Below are 18126 nucleotides of genomic sequence, written 5' to 3'. Positions count from 1 at the left end.
GTCCCTCCCTCCCTCCATATCCCCTTCGGAAAAAAAAAGATATAGAATAGAGCCTGGCATAGAGTAACTGTTACATAACTGTTATCAGTGATAATAATAATTATTGCTACTTGTGAGGAAAAGGGGGAAAATAAATAAACCTGTTTGCTTATGTGTTTCCAAACCCTCCTGGATGCTGGCTACTTCTGGGGTGGGCACCTGGGCCCTGGTGCCCTGCAGTATCGGCTCCATGTTCTTGTCCCACCTCCCTGCTTCTACACAACCAGGGCCCAGGGCTCTGTCCTGACACCTCTTCCCTTCCTTATCAACACGTGCTCTCTGTTAGTCCCGTCCAGCCTCACAGCTTCAGTGCCATCCATGGGTATGCTGATGGCTCCTGTATTCCCATCAGCATGCTCACCGTCGCCCCTGGATGGCCAACAGACATCTCAGATTAAGCACAGCTGAAGTTGAACTCTTCACTTTACCTCGTAAACCTGTTCCTCCCATAACTGTCTTCATCTCAGTACATGACACTTCCTTAACCCAGTTGCTCAGGCTAGAAATGTAGGAGTCATCCTTGACTCTTTGCTCCCACAATCCACACCCAGTCCTTCAACAAATCCCATTCCAAATAATTTCTAAATCCAGTCCCCTATCCTCTCTCTCCACCTCCACTGCTATCCTGCGGTGAGAAGGGAAGGCCAGGGTGACAACCAGGAAGTGGGATGATGCTGTAGGCACCCAGGGAAGGATGCCTTTCAAGAGGCTGATCAAAAGAGGAAATACTACTAAAAGGTCAAGTGCAAGCAGTGGCCATTGCAACGATTTGGCAACAACAGTCTTCAGTGACTCATTGATCTTTTGTAATTTACTTAGTATATGGAGTGGGGTGAGGTCAAAATATCCTCTTTTCCCCTAAACTGCAAGCTAAATTTTGAAACACCATTTCCTGACCAGGCCTTCTTTTCTCCATCCATCTCTGAGGCCCCTTTACTGTCCTGAGATTCTCAAACTTGTGCCAGGTCCATGAGGGCTGTGCTCTGTCTGGGAGGGCTCTGGCACTCACCCTACCCTTCTTACTCAATATTTTGGTACATTCACCTGTTTATTCTTCCATATTTTTCTTTTTGTGTCATTTTTTAAAGTTTACTAAAATATACATAACATCAAACATAGTGCTTCAATCATTATTAAACATAAATTCAGGCTGGGTACGGTGGCTCACGCCTGTAATCCTAGCACTCTGGGAGGCCGAGGCAGGAGGATCTTTTGAGCTCAGGAGTTCAAGACCCGCCTGAGCAAGAGCGAGACCCTGTCTCTACTAAAAATAGAAAGAAATCATCTGGACAGCTAAAAATATATAGAAAAAAATTAGCCAGGCATGGTGGCGCATGCCTGTAGTCCCAGCTACTCGGGAGGCTGAGGCAGGAGGATCGCTTGAGATCAGAAACCTGAGGTTGCTGTGAGCTAGGCTGACGCTACGGCACTCTAGTCCAGGCAACAGAGCGAGACTCTGTCTCAAAAAAAAAAAAAATTAAATATATAATTCAGTGGCATTAAGTACATTCACAATGTTGCACAATCATCACCACTCTCTATTTCTGGAACTTTTTCATCATCCCAAACAGAAGATCTGTACCCATTAAGAAATAACTCATGGCTGGGCGTGGTGGCTCATGCCTGTAATCCTAGCACTCTGAGAGGCTGAGGCAGTAGGATCGCTTGAGATCAGGAGTTTGAGACCAGCCTGAGCAAGAGTGAGACCCCTGTCTCTACTAAAAATATAAAAATTAGCTGGGTATCATGGTACGCACCTGTAGTCCCAGCTACTCAGGAGGCTGAGGCAGGAGGATCGCTTGACAGGAGTTTGAGGTTGCTGTGAGCTAGGATGATGCCATGGCACTCTACTCAGTGCAATGGAGTGAGACTCTGTCTCAAAAAAAAAAAAAAAAAGAACTTATCATTTCTCCACTTCCCCAAGCCCCTGGTAACCTCTATTCTACTTTCTATCTCTATGAATTTGCCTATTCTAAGTAACTCATGTCAGTAAAAGTATTTGTCCTTTTGTATTTGGTTAATTTCATTTAGCATAATGTCTTCAAGGCTTATCTGTGTTGTAGTGTGTATAAAAAATTCATTACTTTTATGGCTGAATAATATATTTCATTGTCTGTAGATACCACATTTTGTTTATCCATTCATCTGTTGATAGACACTTGAGTTTACTGCTTTTTGGCTATTGTGAATAATGCTACAGTAAACATTTGCATACAAGTATCTGTTTGAGTCCCCGCTTTCAATTCTTTTGGTATATACCTACGAGTGGAATTGCTGGATCATATGATAATTCTATGGTTAGCTTTTTGAGGAACAACCAAACTGTTTCCCATCGTAGCTGCAATATTTCACATTCCCACTAGCAAGCACAAGGCTTCCGATTTCTCTACATCCTCACCATTCGTTATTTTCTTTTTGTATCATTTTGTTTTTAAAAACAGCCATCCTGAAGGGTATGCATTGGCATCTCATTGGGTTTTGATTTGCATTTCCCTAATGACTAGTGATATTGAACATCTTTTAATATGCTTATTGGCCATTTCTATATCTTCTTTGGAGAAATATCTATTCAAGTTTTTTGCCCAGTTTTTAATTTTTTTTTTTTTCAGAAAGGGGGTCTTGCTATGCTTCCTAAGGGGGACTTGAACTCCCAGGTTTAAGAGATCCTCCCCACTCAGCCTCCCTAGTAGCTGGGACTACAAGCACATGCTATCGTGTTTGGCTGTCCATTTTTTAACTGGGTTGTTTGTTTTTTTGTTATTGAGTCATGGAAATTTTTATATTATCTGGATATTAATCTCTTATTATATATGATTTGTAAACATATTCCCTTTGGGGGGGGCTATCCTTTTTTTTTTTTTTTTTTGAGACAGAGTGTCACTTTGTTGCCCTGGCTAGAGTGAGTGCTGTGGCATCAGCCTAGCTCACAGCAACCTCAAACTCCTGGGCTCAAGTGATCCTCCTGCTTCAGCCTCCCGAGTAGCTGAGACTACAGGCATGTGCCATCATGCCCGGCTAATTTTTTTTATATATATATTTTTAATTGTCCAGCTAATTTCTTTCCATTTTTTTAGTAGAGACAGGGGTCTTGCTCTTGCTCAGGCTGGTCTCGAACTCCTGAGCTGAAACGATCCACCCGCCTTGGCCTCTCAGAGTGTGAGGATTACAGGCGTGAGCCACCGTGCTCGGCTTGGGCTGTCTTTTCTTGATAGTGTCATTTAATGCACAAAAGTGTTTTGGTTTTTTTAATATGAAGGGGTTGGGGGTTGTGAGGAGGGGTGTTCAGTTGCTTTTTTTTTTTGAGACAGAGTCTCACTGTGTTGCCCTGGCTAAAGTGCAGTGGCATCATCATAGCTCACAGCAACCTCAAACTCCTGGGCTCAAGTGATCCTCCCACCTCAGTCTCCCAAAGTGCTCGGATTATAGATGCAAGCCATCGTGCCCAGCTTTCCTTATTATTTTAATTCACTTCTGTTTCTATTTTTGAATTCATAATGTTGTAGTTTTTTAAAACAGGACCCTAAAAATGCATATGCCTCAGGCCCAACTCACCCTGGATCACCTATGGTATAAGGAAGGGAGGAAGGAGTGAGGACCCTTTGGGGAGGTTTGGCCCTCACTCCTTTTCCAGGGGCCTTGGAGCAAGCACCACTGAGACATCAGAGCTTGTCTGAGGCTGCCGTAGCAACAAAGGCGGTTGGGGCTGCTAGGCCTGAGCTGGGGGGCCAGGCAGGAGCCAGGGATCTGTGGAGTGGCTGCTATTGAAGACTCGGAGCAGTTGACACCCTGGAGAACGATCTTACAGGGCCAGGGAAGACAGAAACCAGAGCCAGATGCCTTTTTGGTGGCAGGACTACAGTCATGAGGACAGCTCCCCTGTAAACCTCCGAGATGGATGGGGACAAGGGTGGGTGATGCAAAGGAGTGGGTGGGACTTCACAGTGAGTGGGGACCCAGGGCTCTCAGTCCCCTATCAGAGACCCTTGGGATCTGGCTCCAGCCTCACCATTGCCCCCCACCCACCTTCTTAGCTGACCAGGCCCCTCGTTGGCTCCCCCTGTGCGCTGGAAAAGCCCGTGATCATCACTTGGCACTCGAGGCCCCGTATGACTGGGCACTGCCCACCTCAGCAGCGTGTGCAGAGTACCAAACTCAGCACGTGGCCTCTGCTCAGAGTGACACCTCCACCTGGATATGCCTCCCCACACCCATTGCTCCTCAGGACTCAGCCAGGTTGTCACCTCCTCTGGGAAGTCCTCCTTGAAACCCCAAGTCTTCCCTGGTAGTCAAGTTTTCTGCCACACTGGGGATCCCCCAGTGCCAATCAGGCCAGAGGAACAGTTGCATTTGTGGGTGGGATCCTTAGGGAGGAATGGTCAGCTGGTGTGAGCCAGCCTGGGCCTCACCTGCCCACCCATCCTAGGCACCAAGGCCTCAATGGGTCTGCTGGCTACTAGAGTGGAAAGGGGACACAGGGTCCAGATAGGCCTGGGGGGAACAGATGCAAAGGCTTGAGCCCTGGCCCAGGGCCTCAGGCCATCCCCACCCCGCTGGCCATCAGGCAAAGTCAGGCATGTGCTAGGTCACCCATTCTGGGTGGAAGTCCCCTTTATTTGGATTTGTTGCTGGTTGGCTAGACACCGTAGGTGGCTCTCGATATGGACCAGGAGGGCATCCAGCATGTGCAGGACTCCAAGCAGTATAGTGCGGTCCGAGATTGGGGCCTGCTGTTTCCAGGGTCCACAGGGTTCAGTGGTCACCTGCGGGTGCTGAGAATAGAACCAAGAGGCAGGAGGGAGAGTGGAGGGACAAGTGAGGGGCAGCAATGGAGCTGGGGAGGAGGGTGTGGGACAGTGCCCAGAGGAGATGGGAAGGGGACAGGGCGATGGAAGACCACTGAGGGTCTCTTGTGGGCTAGGGTGGTCACAGGGCCCATGGGGGCTAGATGAGAACAGGGCACTGAAGGGGGACAGATGGGGCAGGGTACTGGTGTGGGAAAGGGTCAGGAGCTGATGGGTGGTGGACGTGGGTCCCGTGGAGACATGTGGACAGATGCAGGGACAATGGGGTACGAGCAGGGGGCAGGAGGCCCACAGGTCACAAGATGGGCAGATGAGGAAGGGCTGGGCGGAGGGGACAGACCCACTGGGTATAAGCGGAGGCGACAGAGGAGAGTTGTGTTCACCTCAACCTTGGTGGCCTGTAGGCGCCGCCGCTGCAGCACCCTGCGGCTGACCATCAGCATCATCATGGTGGTGGTGAGTGTGACCCCAGCCACAGGGTAGACGTGGTTCGCTCCCAGGTCCATCCAATAGCCACGGCAGTCCAGGCTGGTCCCGCAGCCCTCCATGCTGTTTGGCTGGCACCCCCAGGGCTGCAAGTCCAGCCCCACCTGGTACCAGAGGGGCCGTGACCAGGCATAGCTGGGGGCAGTCGTCGCCAGCAGGAGCAGCAAGGACAGTGAGGGCAGCACAGGCAGCATGGCCGTGGCTAGTGTGGCCGGAACCTGGGCACCTGGCAACAGGCAAACGCCCCTCCCCCGGGAGCAGGTTCTAGCCTGGCTAGAAAATGGAAGGGGCAGGGGGCTGGGCTCCAGGGCTGGGGGAGAATGGGAGGCCTGGGGCCTGGTTCCCACTCTCCCAGTTGGCCTGGCTGGCCCAGGACTGAGGGACTGTTTCTCCCACAGCTGCCATCTCCTCACTCATCATCTAGCCCCTAAAATCCAAACACCCCACAGCCCCTGCAGCCTGCTGCTCTCCACGTGGACAGCACCCCCAGGCCGACCAAGGCCAGTACAACTGAGCTGCTCACTGGTTCCTACACTCAGCCCCAGCTCACAGTCCACGTGGCAGCAGGGTGATCACTCAAAGATGTGGGGTCAAAGCCCACACTCCCCTCACTAACCAAATAAAGCCTAAAGGCTCGCACTGGCCTGGGAGTCTCCCCTCCTGCTCGCTTCCCTCCAAGCTGCTCCTGCCTCCCGCAGGCCTCCCCGAGCACGCCGGGGGCTCCCTGTGCCAGGAGCACCGTTTCCCACTCTGGAAAAGTCACCTTCTCACGGCTGGAGTTTCAGGTCAAGTGTCACCTGCTCCCTGAGACTCCCTCCCACGACCATCTTGGGTAACACAGTCCCTTCTCTCTCATGTGACCCTGCTTTATTTACTCCAACATGTTTCTAAGTACCTGCACCTCCTTGTTTGAGGTCTGCTTCCCGATCCAGCATATGAGTTTCAATCGATCAATATTTACGGAGCAGCCACCAGGCACTGTGCCTTGTGCTGGGACATGGCGTGACAGAGCACACGAAAAGCTCTGACTTCCTACGTGAGCTTCTGCGGGTGGGGAGAGGGCAGTGCCAGGCACTGACACAGGCCGAGATAAAACAGAACTGGGCAAGGGTGCCTCAGTGACTTGGAGGGCAGGGCAGCCTCTGTCTACTCTCAGGGCCGCACCCAGTGCCCAGCACAGACCTGGCACCTGGTCAGTACCTGATGAGCAGCAAAGCTCATACATTTTCAGGAGGGACCTGAGCCCAGCCCTGTTCTAAGCATTTCCCGGCATTTGCTCATGGAATAACGAGCAACCCGTGAAGCAGGCCCTGCTACCACCTCTGCTCTACTGCTGAGCACGCTGAGGCCCAGATGACCCTAGCACCGCCCCTCCCCTGCTATCACGCAGTACAGCAGCTGGTCCAAAGCGCCCCCGCCTGCCAGGCCACAAGCCCAGATGTTGGCGCTTTGTGGCAGAAATCGACACATGCTTCTTGGCTGACAGTGCTCTGCCAAGGCCAGGTGATCTAATTCTATGAACAGGCATTCTTCCCCAGCAAACCGATCATGCTTATTCTTATTTTTAAATGGTGAACAGCTGCTCTTCCTCAGCTGGTTGCTTAGGTGTTCACTCTGCACCCTCCGGGGGCTGCCCAGTGGCACCCGCCCTGCCCTGCACCTCATCAGGTATCCCTGAGAATGGACCATTCCTGAGAAGCAGCTCCGACTCCAGCTATTTCACAGCTGAGGACACAGGGACTGCGCTACGCTCAGCTGGGGGAAACCTGAACCTGGGATGCCCCAGCTCTCCTTCTCTGGACTCTCCCTGCCTGGCCCTCACCTCCTTCAATCTTCTCCCCAACTTCTGACCCCACTGGGGCATAAGAAGGGCCAGGAGCCAGAGCTGTGGACCACCAAACCCACACCAAGCCACAGCAGAGCCTGCAGTTGGGAAGAAAAATCTTTATTCCAGAGGGTGAAAATATGCACCAGCTCCCTCCCCGCATCTGGGCAGTGCCAGCCTCACTGCAGTACCCTGTCCCCGGCCTGGAGCACTGACTTGGAGTCCCAGGACCTCCATCCCTGAGTTATGTGTGTGTTTGCACGGAGCGGACTCCTGGGTGGCACCTGGAGGCAGCCCAGGGGTGGGGGGCTTCTGAAGGGTGCCTCGTCACAGCCTCCAGAGGTAGGTAGGCAGTCTCAGGCAGAGTGGCAGCACGGTCAGAGTCTGGTGGCCTGAATGGGCAGAGGAGGGGAGGCTCCAGTCAGTTTCCAAAGGGCACATACCAACCCCCAGCCCTGGGAAACCAAACCCCTGCCCCCAGGAGCAACTGTATACAAAGGCAGGAGTGGAAGGCAGTGGGTCCACTGGGGGCAGAGCCATGGTCACCAGGACAGACTTCTTGGAGTTGGGGCCGGGGTGAGGACAAGCAACAGATTAACAAAAAAGAGTTCAACGGCTCAGAGGTCAGCTCACCAAAACAGTGCTGTCGGGGCCAGACTTCGGGTGTTGGAGGGCAAAGGAGACAGCGTCATGGACAGAGGCAAAGAGATGCTTCTTAGTGATGGATGCATCGAAGAAATGTCCAGCCTCAAGCTGGGCGACCACAGGGCCTGTAGGCAAGGAGTAGGTCTCCCCTGACTCTCAGAACCACCAGGAACCCGCCCCCCGGGAACCAGCAGAATGCCCTGACCCCATCACCCCGACCTCCCCTAAGGCTAAAGTTAAACCCCAGTCATTCCTGCCTCTGAGGACACCTCTGATCTCCAGTTTCAGAGACTGTTTCCTTGTGCTGCCTGGCAGACCTTTTCCTTGGCCAAAAGAGTCCCATCCCCTTCCCAGATCCCGCCTGCTGTCCCCACTGCACGCACTGTGGCAGGCTGCCATGTACACCTCCACCTCGATCTCCCGGAAGTCACGGAAAATCTGCCGCAGAAAAGGGGGCCAGACTCAGAGGGAGGCTCAGGGACTCAGAGGGGTGACTCAGGCAGGCTTGAGGGAGGGAGTATAAACGGGGAGCTGGGAGGGTTCGGGAAATCAGAGGCTCAGAGGGCTCTCAGGGCCAGTTATGGGGCCAGTATGGGGGCTCAAGGGGCCTCAGCCTGGCCCAGCCCCTTACGCTCTTCAGGCTCTTGAGGCACACAGTGTCCACGAAGGAGAGGGCACTCAAGTCCAGGACGAGGCTATGGAAATCCGGCTGAGGCAGGCCCAGGGCCTTCAGTGTGGACACATGCGGGGCCTTGGCATCTTCCTGACCACTGGCCGCTGTTTCTTGCGGCTCATCCCCTGGGCTCACCTGGTAGGAAACCAGACATGCTGCAAGGGCCACCCAAGAGGGGGTGAGGGCAGGGAATGTGCACAGACATGCAGGACACACAGGTCAGATGTGGGGGCCTGTATATAAACACACACAGATGGGGGCACACATGGGACACGAGCACAGACATGGGGGAGCCATGTATGTAAGCAAAGACAGGAAGAGGCCTGGCGTGGTGGCTCACGCCTGTAATCCTAGCACTCTGGGAGGCCGAGGCGGGTGGATCGCTCGAGGTCAGGAGTTCGAGACCAGCCTGAGCAAGAGCGAGACCCTGACTCTGCTAAAAATAGAAACAAATTAGCTGGCCAACTAAAATATATATAGAAAAAATTAGCCGGGCATGGTGGCACATGCCTGTAGTCCCAGCTACTCAGGAGGCTGAGGCAGAAGGATTGCCTGAGCCCAGGAGTTTGAGGTTGCTGTGAGCTAGGCTGACGCCACGGCACTCACTCTAGCCAGGGCAACAAAGTGACACTCTGTTTCAAAAAAAAAAAAAAAAAAGACAGGAAGGACACATGGGGACATGCAGGAGAACACACCCAGACATGCACACCCTGTTCTGTTACCTCCTGGGCCCAGGCTAAATAGGGACACAAGAAGGGAAGGTGCCAGGAGACTGTCACATCCTCAGCCAGCCAGGGTGGAGTGGGTAGGGGCCCCAGGGCAGACCAGAATAGACACATGCGTTCACGTGCACACACTCGCACATGGACACCTGGGCAGCCCTGTCCGAGTCTCTCATTGAGCTTGGCATCCCCTTTGACCCCCAAGGTTTTTTTGAGTCAGGGTCTCATTGTGTTGCGTGGGCTGGATTCAAACTCATGGCCTCAAGGCATCCTCCTGCCTCAGCCTCCTGAGTAGCTGGGACTACAGGCTTGTGCCACTGTACCTGGCTTTGACCCCTAGGTTTTTTCCCCATATATCCAATCCCTTCCCTCTACCCATTAGCACAGACTGTGGGATCCTATGGCATCTACAAATCCAAGGTCTTCATCTAGGCCTGAGATTCTAGACAAGAGGGCCACAAGCAGAATTCTATAGCATATCACTAGAGATGTCCCCACAGAGCATCTGGTCCATCACCCCATTCCTCCTGCTACCAGCACAATGTCCTGGAACCCAGCGGTGGGTTCACAGCTTTCCTCTTGGGACATCTGTGGATACTCACGTCTGGGCCCTCCTCTCCCACCTCCAGCCTCACCTTGGCCTTGGAGTCCTCCACATTGTTGCTCTTGATGTCATCGAGGCTGGTGTTGACATTAATGGAAACTGAGGTGCCCTTGGAGGAGGCGGCCTAGGCCAGGGAAGAGCGGGGACGGGAAGGAGCTATCCCAGCTGCCCTGACAGCCATGCCGACCAGTTCCAGGAATAGCCATAAAATGGAAGAGGACCCTGATGGTCCACACTGTCGCTGGTTCGGGAGATGGGAGAAAAACAAACCACCACCCACAGCCCTGACCTGCCAGGCGTGGGAGGCAGGGTCGCTGGGGACAAGAGGGAGAAAGCGGGAGGGGTGAGGCGTGGGGATGAGGAGTCAGGAGGCCGAGAGAAAGGCTGGGTCCGACTGCAGGGCAGCGGGCAGAGGCCGAGAGCAGGCAGGGGTCAGAGTCGCCATCTAACGGGCCCTGCCTGCTTCTGGAGCTCCTTCTCTTTCCGCAGTTGCTTCAGCTTTAGCTTCTCCTGCTTCCTGAGCAGCTTCTTCTTCCGGGAGATGAGGTGGTCCACGTCCACACCACACTGGGGGCAAACGTCAGGGAAGGGGGGTGGGTGCTCCGGGAAGCCGGGGCCCTGACACCCACCCTGGGGACCCCATGCCTCACCCTCTGTTTCAGCGCATCACTGTAGAGCTCAGCATTGGCAAAGTACATGGTGGTTGAGGAGCGGAAGATCTTCACACCCGGGACCTCCCTGGCCTGGGGATGGAGGGGGCTTGGGGTAGCTGAGCCCTTCTCTCCCTCTGCTGCATCTGTTCTCCAACCTTCCCTCCCTGGGAGTGCCAGAGGGCCGCCACCACCGAATGCCACCATCCAACACTCTACTCCTGCCTGCGGCCCACGCCCTCCCAGAGGCTTGGGCCACAAGCATAGGAGCGTGGTGGAGTCATCCTGCCCATCCCGCTCCCTCTCCCCTGCCCAGGCTCTTGGCAGGCCCAGCAAGGCCTTCCTCCAGGACACAGCCTCCCCACCTCTCCTGCCCTTCTGCCACTACCTAGGCCAGGTTTCAGAGGCTCTTAGCCCTTCTCTTGGGTCTCCAACCCCTGTCCTGTGGTCTGTACGCATCTCCCGTCATCCCAACCAGACCTTCCTGTGCTCCCACCCCATTCGGCACACAGCCCCGGTCTCTGCTTGGCATCCAGACCTGCACAATGTGGCACCCCCTTTCCATCCAGCTGGGCTACTCCCCTCATGTCCTTTCCCACATCTTGGTCCCTTGGTTCCTCCCCTCAAGCCGCCTAGTCCCACTGTGCTCAGCCTTCAAGGCTCCGTGTTAGGGTGAATGGGCTTGTTTTATTCTAGAGTCTCCCACCTATGTTCCCAGCACCTGGCCCAGGATTTCTCAGGAGGTAAATGAATGACTGGGGACTTAGTAACCCCCACTGATCAGATTGAGAAACAGCCCCGCTACATCCTGGTGCCCTGGGACCCTGCCCCTCCGGGTCCTGACCCACAGCTGCTCCGCAGGATGGGGCCTGTGCTGCTGGCTCCAGGGCAGACCCCTCCCCGGGCCCCCAGACCCAGTTCTGTCCACTCTTCCTCTGCCCCTTTGCAGCCCCTGAGACCCCTGGTAGGGGTCACAGACTCCCAATTCCTCCCTTGAAATTCCAAGGATCAAAGCCAAAGTGCCTCAGCCCCCAGCATCCTGCCTGGCCAGGTGTGGAAGGGACTGACAAAGGCTCATTCTGTCCATCCCACCCCACCCACGCTGTCCTCCTGCACCGCCCCTGCTGTTCACCTCTGCGTACTCGGCCACATCTCTGTAAATGTCTGTGTCTGGCAACCGCCCCAGGACAGAGTAGTGGGGCCTGTGGGGAGAGAGTGAGTTCAAGAAGAGGAGGCAACAAGGGGGTATGAAGGAGCCCGAGGTCCCGGGGTTGTGGGGACAGCTGAGGGGAGGCAGTGTGGAGCCCCCTGACTAGCTGGAAGGGGGGGGACCGGCATGGTTGACTCACAGCTGTGTCCGGACCACCAGGAGCAGCAGAGAAAAGACTATTGCAACTGCCAGGCCAAGGTCCAGGTTCAGCAAGATGGTGGCCACAAAGGTCACCAGCCAGATGAGCTGAGAACAGAGGGCAATGGTCAAATTGAGTGGAGCTTGGGGCTGAGGCCCCGAATCCCAGCCCTGGGATCCCCAGGCTTCTCACCAGATCTGCACGGTTAGCCTTCCAGAGGGAGCATATGTCAGTGAACTGCATCAGCATGCCCTTCAGGTTCACGATAATGGTGGCCGCCAGCACTGCCTGGGTGGGGGGACATTGCCAGGGGCCGTTGAGAGGTGCCCAGATGCTGACAACCTGACCACCCAGGCATGACCCAGACTGACCTCAAGTTGGACAGAACCACAACTGACACTAAGTACCACCCATCCCCTGATCCTAACAACTTGGATCTTTGAAAGGTTCTAACCCCTGACCCTTGACTCCAAATCCCACCCCAAAGATCTCAGCCTTAAGAAACACGATGTAACCTTGTATCCTCGCCCCTTACCTGGGACTAGACTGACTGATCTGAGCCCCTGGCCTGGCCAAGGACCTGCACCCTGGCTGGGTGGGGTGGGGTCTCACCTTGGGCAGCTCTTTGAAGAGTTCTCCAAGTTTGACAATGACGAGGAGGATAAAAAGAGAAGAAACGGCTCCAGCAACCTGTCAGGTGGGGAAGCAGGGGTGAGGGAGTTGGAGAGAGCAGGGGTGGGGGGAGCAGTGCACACATTGGCAAAGCACACAGTGTGGGTGTGCACACAGACACACCCATACTCGCACCCAAAGCCCACCTGCGTGTTGCCCCCGGTGCTCTCCTGCACCAGGCTCCGAGACATAGAACAACTCACGGGGAAGCACTGGAAGATGCCCCCGACGAGGTTGCTGAGGCCAAGGGCCACTAGTTCCTGGTGGAGGGGAATGTGGATGTGAGGAGACTTCCTAGAAGTGCCTGGTCACTGTCCCACTGTGCCTAGGCCTATACATCCCCAACCTCCATCCCCACAAAATTGCCCCCAAAGACTGGGTGCTGCCCACATATCCTGTTATCCCACCCTCAGTTCCCCCCATGGCCCCAGCACATCTGTCATTTCCCTGTGTCCCACCTGGTCCTCCCTCCCCCTGTCCCTGGGGCCCCCATACACCTGGATGTCTCCTACATGCCCCACGTCACCCAGACCTGGTTGCTGTCCACCCGGTAGCCATGCCTCAGAGCGAAGATCTTCCCCAGTGAGATGGCAATGGCGAACCCAACCACAGCGATGGCAAAGGCGTTTCCCACAAGCTTTGCGAACAGCTGGGGGCTGGGGGCCACTGGGGGCACCAGCCTGTGAAAAGCATCTGTGAGGCCAAAGGAAGGTCCTGGCCCGGCTGCCCAACCCTCCCTGGCCTGACGGGAGCTCACCCTGGAGGGATGTCACCCACGACATCAACCCCAAATCTGTGCTGCAGGTCCACGCCGTAGGAGATGCCTGTGGCCCCGATGAGCTGTTGGGAGAACAGGGTTGGGGAGGGAGGTGCTGGCATCAGAGTAGGGGGAGGGTGAATAAACCACTCTGAGGTGAGGAGGGAGACACTGGGACAAAACCTTCTTCAGAGGGGCGGGGAGGAGTCACTGATGGGGTGACATAGACAACACCATTTTGGGCATGGGGAGATGCTGTCAGGGGTAGGAAGACACCACGACAGGGGTTTCCTCTGTGGTCCCCTCATACTCGGAATGCTCCCCAGCGCTCACGCCAGCTGGCCCTCAAACACCTGGAGGCTACCCACGTGGCAGGGACCCATCCTGACCTGCCCTTCTCCCCGCACCCCCACTCCTGGCACCCGAACCGTGAGCAGTTCCCCGGGTATTGGCACAGGCAGATGCGGCTGCAGCTTGTCATTCAACAGCTTCACCATCACGAGCACCACCCCTGCCACAAGTGCGGTGACCACGGTGCCAACCACACTCTGGGGCAGCTTCCAGCAGACCTCCAGCACTGTCTGTGGAGAGGCGGGTCACAGCCAGCATGCAAGGCCACGGGGCACACCTACCCATCCCTCCTCCCTCCGTCACTCACATAGATGAGGGACAGTGGCCCAGAGTAGCTGTTCAGACGGAGGCCAAACACATACTTGAGCTGCGAGACGAAGACCTGCACAGACGCAGCTGTGGTATAGCCACGAACCAGAGGCTCTGACAGGTAGGTGACCACGAAGCCGAAGTGGACCAGGCCCAGCCCCACCTGTGAAGTGGCCAGGGGTAGTCAAGGGAGGCAGGGGTCCCGGGGTGGCTGAAGAGAAGCCCAGGGCACATGGGATCAGACGGGGATGAGTAGACAGCAAGAGGAGGCGGGCGGAGCTGGGCAGACACTCAGGGGAACTGCAAGGGAGTGGGGGGAACACATACTCCTGACTGTTCCACACCTGGAAGAGGCCGACCAAGACGCTGAGCGTGGAGGCCAGCTGCACCCGGGCAGCATCTGTGGATGTCTCGTTGACCGTGGAGTTCGAGGCCGGGGCCAAGGATTCTGTCACACTGCCCACCATCACAGACATGATAGCAAAGGTCCCTGCAGGGACAGTCAGGGCAGGTCTGAAGGGGAGAGGACACTGCCATACCCTAGAGCTCTGGTCTTAAGAGAGAGGCCAGGAGACGTCCAGTTCTGGACAAACATCCTCAGACTACGGCTGTACAAATGAGGTGTATAGGCGCTGGTGGTTAGGCATGGCCAGGGTCAGGAGTGAACCTTGAGCTCACAGGCTCTTAAGGTTGACTAGAAATGCTGGCCCTGCATCAGCCACCCTGCCCCACCTGTGTCTGTTGGCCCAGGGACACAGAGGCTCTCTATGGAGTGGGGAAGGGGTCAGGGCCTGCCTCAGGCTGGTCAGGTCTCTGCTAAGCTCCAGGCCCTTCAAGCTGCCTCACCCACTCACATTTTCCCAGAGCCAGGGCTTTGAGGTGTCCTGAATCTGTGGTCCTACAGTCAGTCCCCTAGTCCTGCCTGGGCATGACCTGTGGGCTAGCCTCCCAGTGACCCAGCACCAATATTGCCCTTTTCCCCAAGCTCTTCTGATTTCCCAGCCCTCCTTCTCCCTGTCCTCCATGGTGGATGTGGGCACCCTCCTGAAGGGTAGGCCTGACTCTACTTACCCACAGAGATGTGCCGGGAAGTACCAAACAGAAAGTAGATGAAGACAGGGTAGAAGGAGCTGTAGAGGCCAAACACAGGGGGCAACCCAGCCAGGAGAGCATAGGCCAAGCCTGGGGGTAGGAGGGTAGCAATGCAGGCTTGGAGGCCAGGGTCGCAAAAGGGTAGGGGAATCCCAGCCCTGGGTCAGGCACCATAGTTCCAGGGTCAGAGGTCGTGGCTTCAGGTGTGGGGGGTTCACAGACCACAAGGCTTCCAGGCCAAGGCCTGGAGGGGGCTCACCCTGTGGAAGCTGCATGATGGCCACACTCAGGCCAGATAACAAGTCACCCAGGAGCCAGTCACGCACGGGATACCGGGGTAACCAGACCAAAACTGGGAGGCGTTGCAGCAGAAGGGCACGGACTCGGGCATAGGAGCACCTGAGGACATGAGGGTAAGTATCAGGGACAGGGACTACCTGGGCCCTGCCACAGCCCCCAGACCTCCACCCTTGGCCTTACTGAAACCAGACTCGCCACTGATGGGTCCTAGGTGCTGAGCTCCAGTGTCCCAGCTCCTCCAGCTGCTCCTGGTTCAGCAGTGGCCGTTCCATGCGGTAGTCTCGCCTGTGCAGCTCCATTGCCTGGGTTGCAGACAGCTGTACCTGCACGTCCCTTAGTATGGGGTGGTGAGACCACAGAGATACTGTGAGCACACCCCTGATCCAACCTCCCCCACACCTCCACCTGGAACCAAAGAGTCACTTACCTGATTTTTCCAGGCCCCAAGATCAAGGTACAGTAGGTCCAGTCCCAGCCTGCCCCTGTGGGCCCCATGCCCACACCCAGGCAGGGGCAGTACCTGAACTTTGGCTGATGGAAGCCTATTTCTGGGCCAAAGTCCCCCAACAAGGGAGAGCAGGATGAACACAGCAGGACTCGCACCTTCAGCCCAGGTGTGGCTGCCCAGCCCGGAGCATTCTGCTTTGGGACCAAGGCTGGCCACCCCTCCTAGCCCCTTTCTCCCAGCTCCTTGTCTTCCCCCAGCTAGTCTGTGTCCAGTCCCCAAGTCCTTATCCAGCTACCCCAGAAGCCCAGTGCTGACTGGCTGAGAGAACACTCAGGGAAGAGATGCAGCAAACCAGGAGTCCAGTTCTTCAAGCAACTCCCTCTCCAAGCCTCAGGCCTCCAGATGAGACCCTCCTCTCTAAGGGAAGGAATGTGTTAAGGCCAAGGTTGCCCCTGGGCCTCCAACCCCAGGGTCCAGGTTTAGCCAGCTCAGGCCTAGTCTGGGACAACCAAGGGATGGCTTTCACCTGAGAAGGGGATCTTTCCTGGAGCCGGAAGCTCTCACCTAGAGGGAGAGGCTCCCAGCTAGAAAGGAAAGTGCCCACTTGAAGCAGCAGAAAGATTTCACCTGGGAATAGGAGCTCTCAGGGGAATCATCACCTAGAAGGAACTCTGACCTGCCAGGAAAACTTTCAACACCCAGCCAAAATCTCTTATCTGTCCAGAGGCTCCTACCTGAAGTGGGAGAAAGATTTCACCTGGGAACAGGAGACCCAGGGGCAGAGGGTTCTGACCTGCGGGGTACTCTCATCTAGGGGAAGCTCTGACCCGGAGGGGAGGCTCCCACACGGATTGGGAGAAAGTACTCACCTGGGAATGTATCTCAAAGAGGGGGATGTTACCTGGGGAAAGCTCTAGCCTGTTGGGGAAGCTTTCACCTAGCAGGAAAGTTGTGATCTGGGAGAAGCTCTGAGCTGGGGAGAGAATCCCATGTGAGGGACAGGAACTCACCTGGGAAGGGCCTCTAAACTGGATGTCCCGGTTGGAGGAGAGAGTGGAGTGGGTGCGAGGAAGATCCTCAGAGATTCTTGGCACCGCTGTCTCCAGATCTTAGAGCCCCCTCTCACTCCCCTCCTCAGTGAGTCGCTTAGGTCTTTTTCAAGGACTCTCTCCCCCACAACGCTGGACCCGAGCCCAGAGGGCGAAGCCTAGATCGTTGGCCCCTCCCTCTAGGAGGGCACAGCCAGAAGGGCCTGAGAGCTCATTCCCCGGTCAGGTGTAGATTTGGGTTGCCCCGGGCCCCAGGTGAAAGCAGTTAACCCGCGGGCCCCGGCCAGGGACTCTCTTGCAGCAACCTCCAGGCCCCCACGCGCCCCAGCCCGGGCTCTTCTGCACGCTGCTGCCTCCCTGCGCCCCCGGTTAGCCCTCGGGCAGCACTCCGGCAGCTACCCGCACAGCCCGCAGGGGCTGGGGGCGCGTCGGCTCCCACCCCCATCCCTAGCTGCCGACCGGCGGCCGCCTGCAGAAAATCGACAAACAGGCGATCGCAGGCGGGAGATGCCTGCTCCAGGTCTGGCGCTCACGCAGGGCCCACACCTCGCGGACACGGAGAACCCGGCCGCGCCCTGCACTCACCCGGACGCCTCCGACAGCCCCATAGCTCGCACACGCCTGGCCGCCGCTCCTAACAGCTCCTGCTCCGGGCCGCTAAGCGCCGGAAGGCGGCGCCAGGGCCGCTGCGAGGCCGGCGGCGCGCTCCCGGGGACTAATCCCGGGGCAGCACCGGGAAGGCTTGGGCCAATCAGCGTGCGGGGGCGGGGTTTAAGGGACGCTCCCCAGGCCCCGAGAACCCTGAGATCGAAGATTTAACCCCTTCCTGCCCGGAGGTCTGGCTCGCACTCCCCATTGCTGCTCGCCCAGCCCTCTTTCCCGAGCCCGGTGGGACTGCAGAACTGGAGCTAAGGACCAGCGCTGGGCTGGCTGTAGCCGCGCCCCCAGGCCCCTGTGTGGGATAGAGCTGCTTTTCTGTCTTGGCTTTGCGCAGAGTACCCGCGGAGTGGGGAGGAGAAACCCCCGAGTGGTCAGGGGGCCTTGGGGGGTGTCCGGTAACGCCAGCCTTAACTCTTGGTGGAGGATCCAGGTCTGTGCTTCTCATGCCTCCAGCTTAGGGCGCCACCCTCAGGCTTTCCCTCTGAAGCTAGGCCTATTGTTTCTCAGATGGTCCCCAAGGCCGCGTCTTCAGCTCTGACCCCCCAGGCCAGAAATGAAGCTGCAAGGATCTCCGCCCCCGCCCCCGCACAAAACACAGCCTGGGCATTGAGCCCGAGCCCGCGCCTGGAAGGTTCCTGCCTGACCCGCGGGGTAACGCCTCCTCTTGGCCAGCTCCAAGTCAGAGAGGCTGGT

At 56.4% G+C, this 18126-nt stretch overlaps 2 protein-coding genes across 5 annotated transcripts; both read right to left on the bottom strand.

Annotated features, from left to right (window-relative positions):
* Window positions 1-4622: 4622 nt before the first annotated feature.
* On the bottom strand, window positions 4623-6226 carry TMEM89 (transmembrane protein 89). The gene is made up of 2 exons (XM_045530302.1): window positions 5225-6226; window positions 4623-4808 (listed from the first exon to the last, which is right to left on the bottom strand). The coding sequence occupies exons 1-2, from the start codon at window positions 5519-5521 to the stop codon at window positions 4623-4625; spliced, it is 483 nt and encodes a 160-aa protein (XP_045386258.1). The 5' UTR covers window positions 5522-6226.
* Window positions 6227-7256: 1030 nt separating this feature from the next.
* SLC26A6 (solute carrier family 26 member 6) lies at window positions 7257-17463 on the bottom strand. 4 transcript variants are annotated; one of them, XM_045530298.1, is made up of 22 exons: window positions 17359-17440; window positions 15704-16697; window positions 15457-15609; window positions 15236-15375; window positions 14956-15066; window positions 14229-14374; window positions 13883-14047; window positions 13653-13805; window positions 13225-13307; window positions 13000-13147; window positions 12614-12727; window positions 12408-12485; window positions 11988-12083; window positions 11796-11902; window positions 11579-11648; window positions 10447-10539; window positions 10256-10363; window positions 9828-9920; window positions 8429-8605; window positions 8181-8235; window positions 7786-7922; window positions 7257-7544 (listed from the first exon to the last, which is right to left on the bottom strand). In XM_045530298.1, exons 2-22 carry the CDS (start codon window positions 15769-15771, stop codon window positions 7530-7532), a joined length of 2310 nt encoding a protein of 769 aa, XP_045386254.1. In that variant the 5' UTR covers window positions 15772-16697; window positions 17359-17440; the 3' UTR covers window positions 7257-7529. The 4 variants fall into 4 exon arrangements, with proteins under 4 accessions (XP_045386254.1, XP_045386255.1, XP_045386257.1 ...); XM_045530299.1 differs by lacking the exon at window positions 15704-16697 and having other exon boundaries at window positions 17359-17463; XM_045530301.1 differs by lacking the exons at window positions 15704-16697; window positions 17359-17440 and adding an exon at window positions 16735-16930.
* Window positions 17464-18126: the final 663 nt, after the last annotated feature.

The sequence above is a fragment of the Lemur catta genome, chromosome 18, assembly GCF_020740605.2.
Source record: "Lemur catta isolate mLemCat1 chromosome 18, mLemCat1.pri, whole genome shotgun sequence".
Taxonomy (NCBI): domain Eukaryota; kingdom Metazoa; phylum Chordata; class Mammalia; order Primates; family Lemuridae; genus Lemur; species Lemur catta.
This window is presented reverse-complemented; position numbering and strand designations above follow the sequence as displayed.

Coding starts and splice junctions, on each gene's coding strand:
- TMEM89 (XM_045530302.1), bottom strand. CDS start 5,521: ATGCTGCCTGTGCTGCCCTCACTGTCCTTGCTGCTCCTGCTGGCGACG. Junction 4,809..5,224: donor TACAGGCCACCAAGGTTGAG/GTGAACACAACT, acceptor TTCTATTCTCAG/CACCCGCAGGTGACCACTGA.
- SLC26A6 (XM_045530298.1), bottom strand. CDS start 15,771: ATGGGGCCCACAGGGGCAGGCTGGGACTGGACCTACTGTACCTTGATC. Junction 15,376..15,456: donor CAGTGGCGAGTCTGGTTTCA/GTAAGGCCAAGG, acceptor TCATGTCCTCAG/GTGCTCCTATGCCCGAGTCC. Junction 12,486..12,613: donor GCACCGGGGGCAACACGCAG/GTGGGCTTTGGG, acceptor CCCACCTGACAG/GTTGCTGGAGCCGTTTCTTC.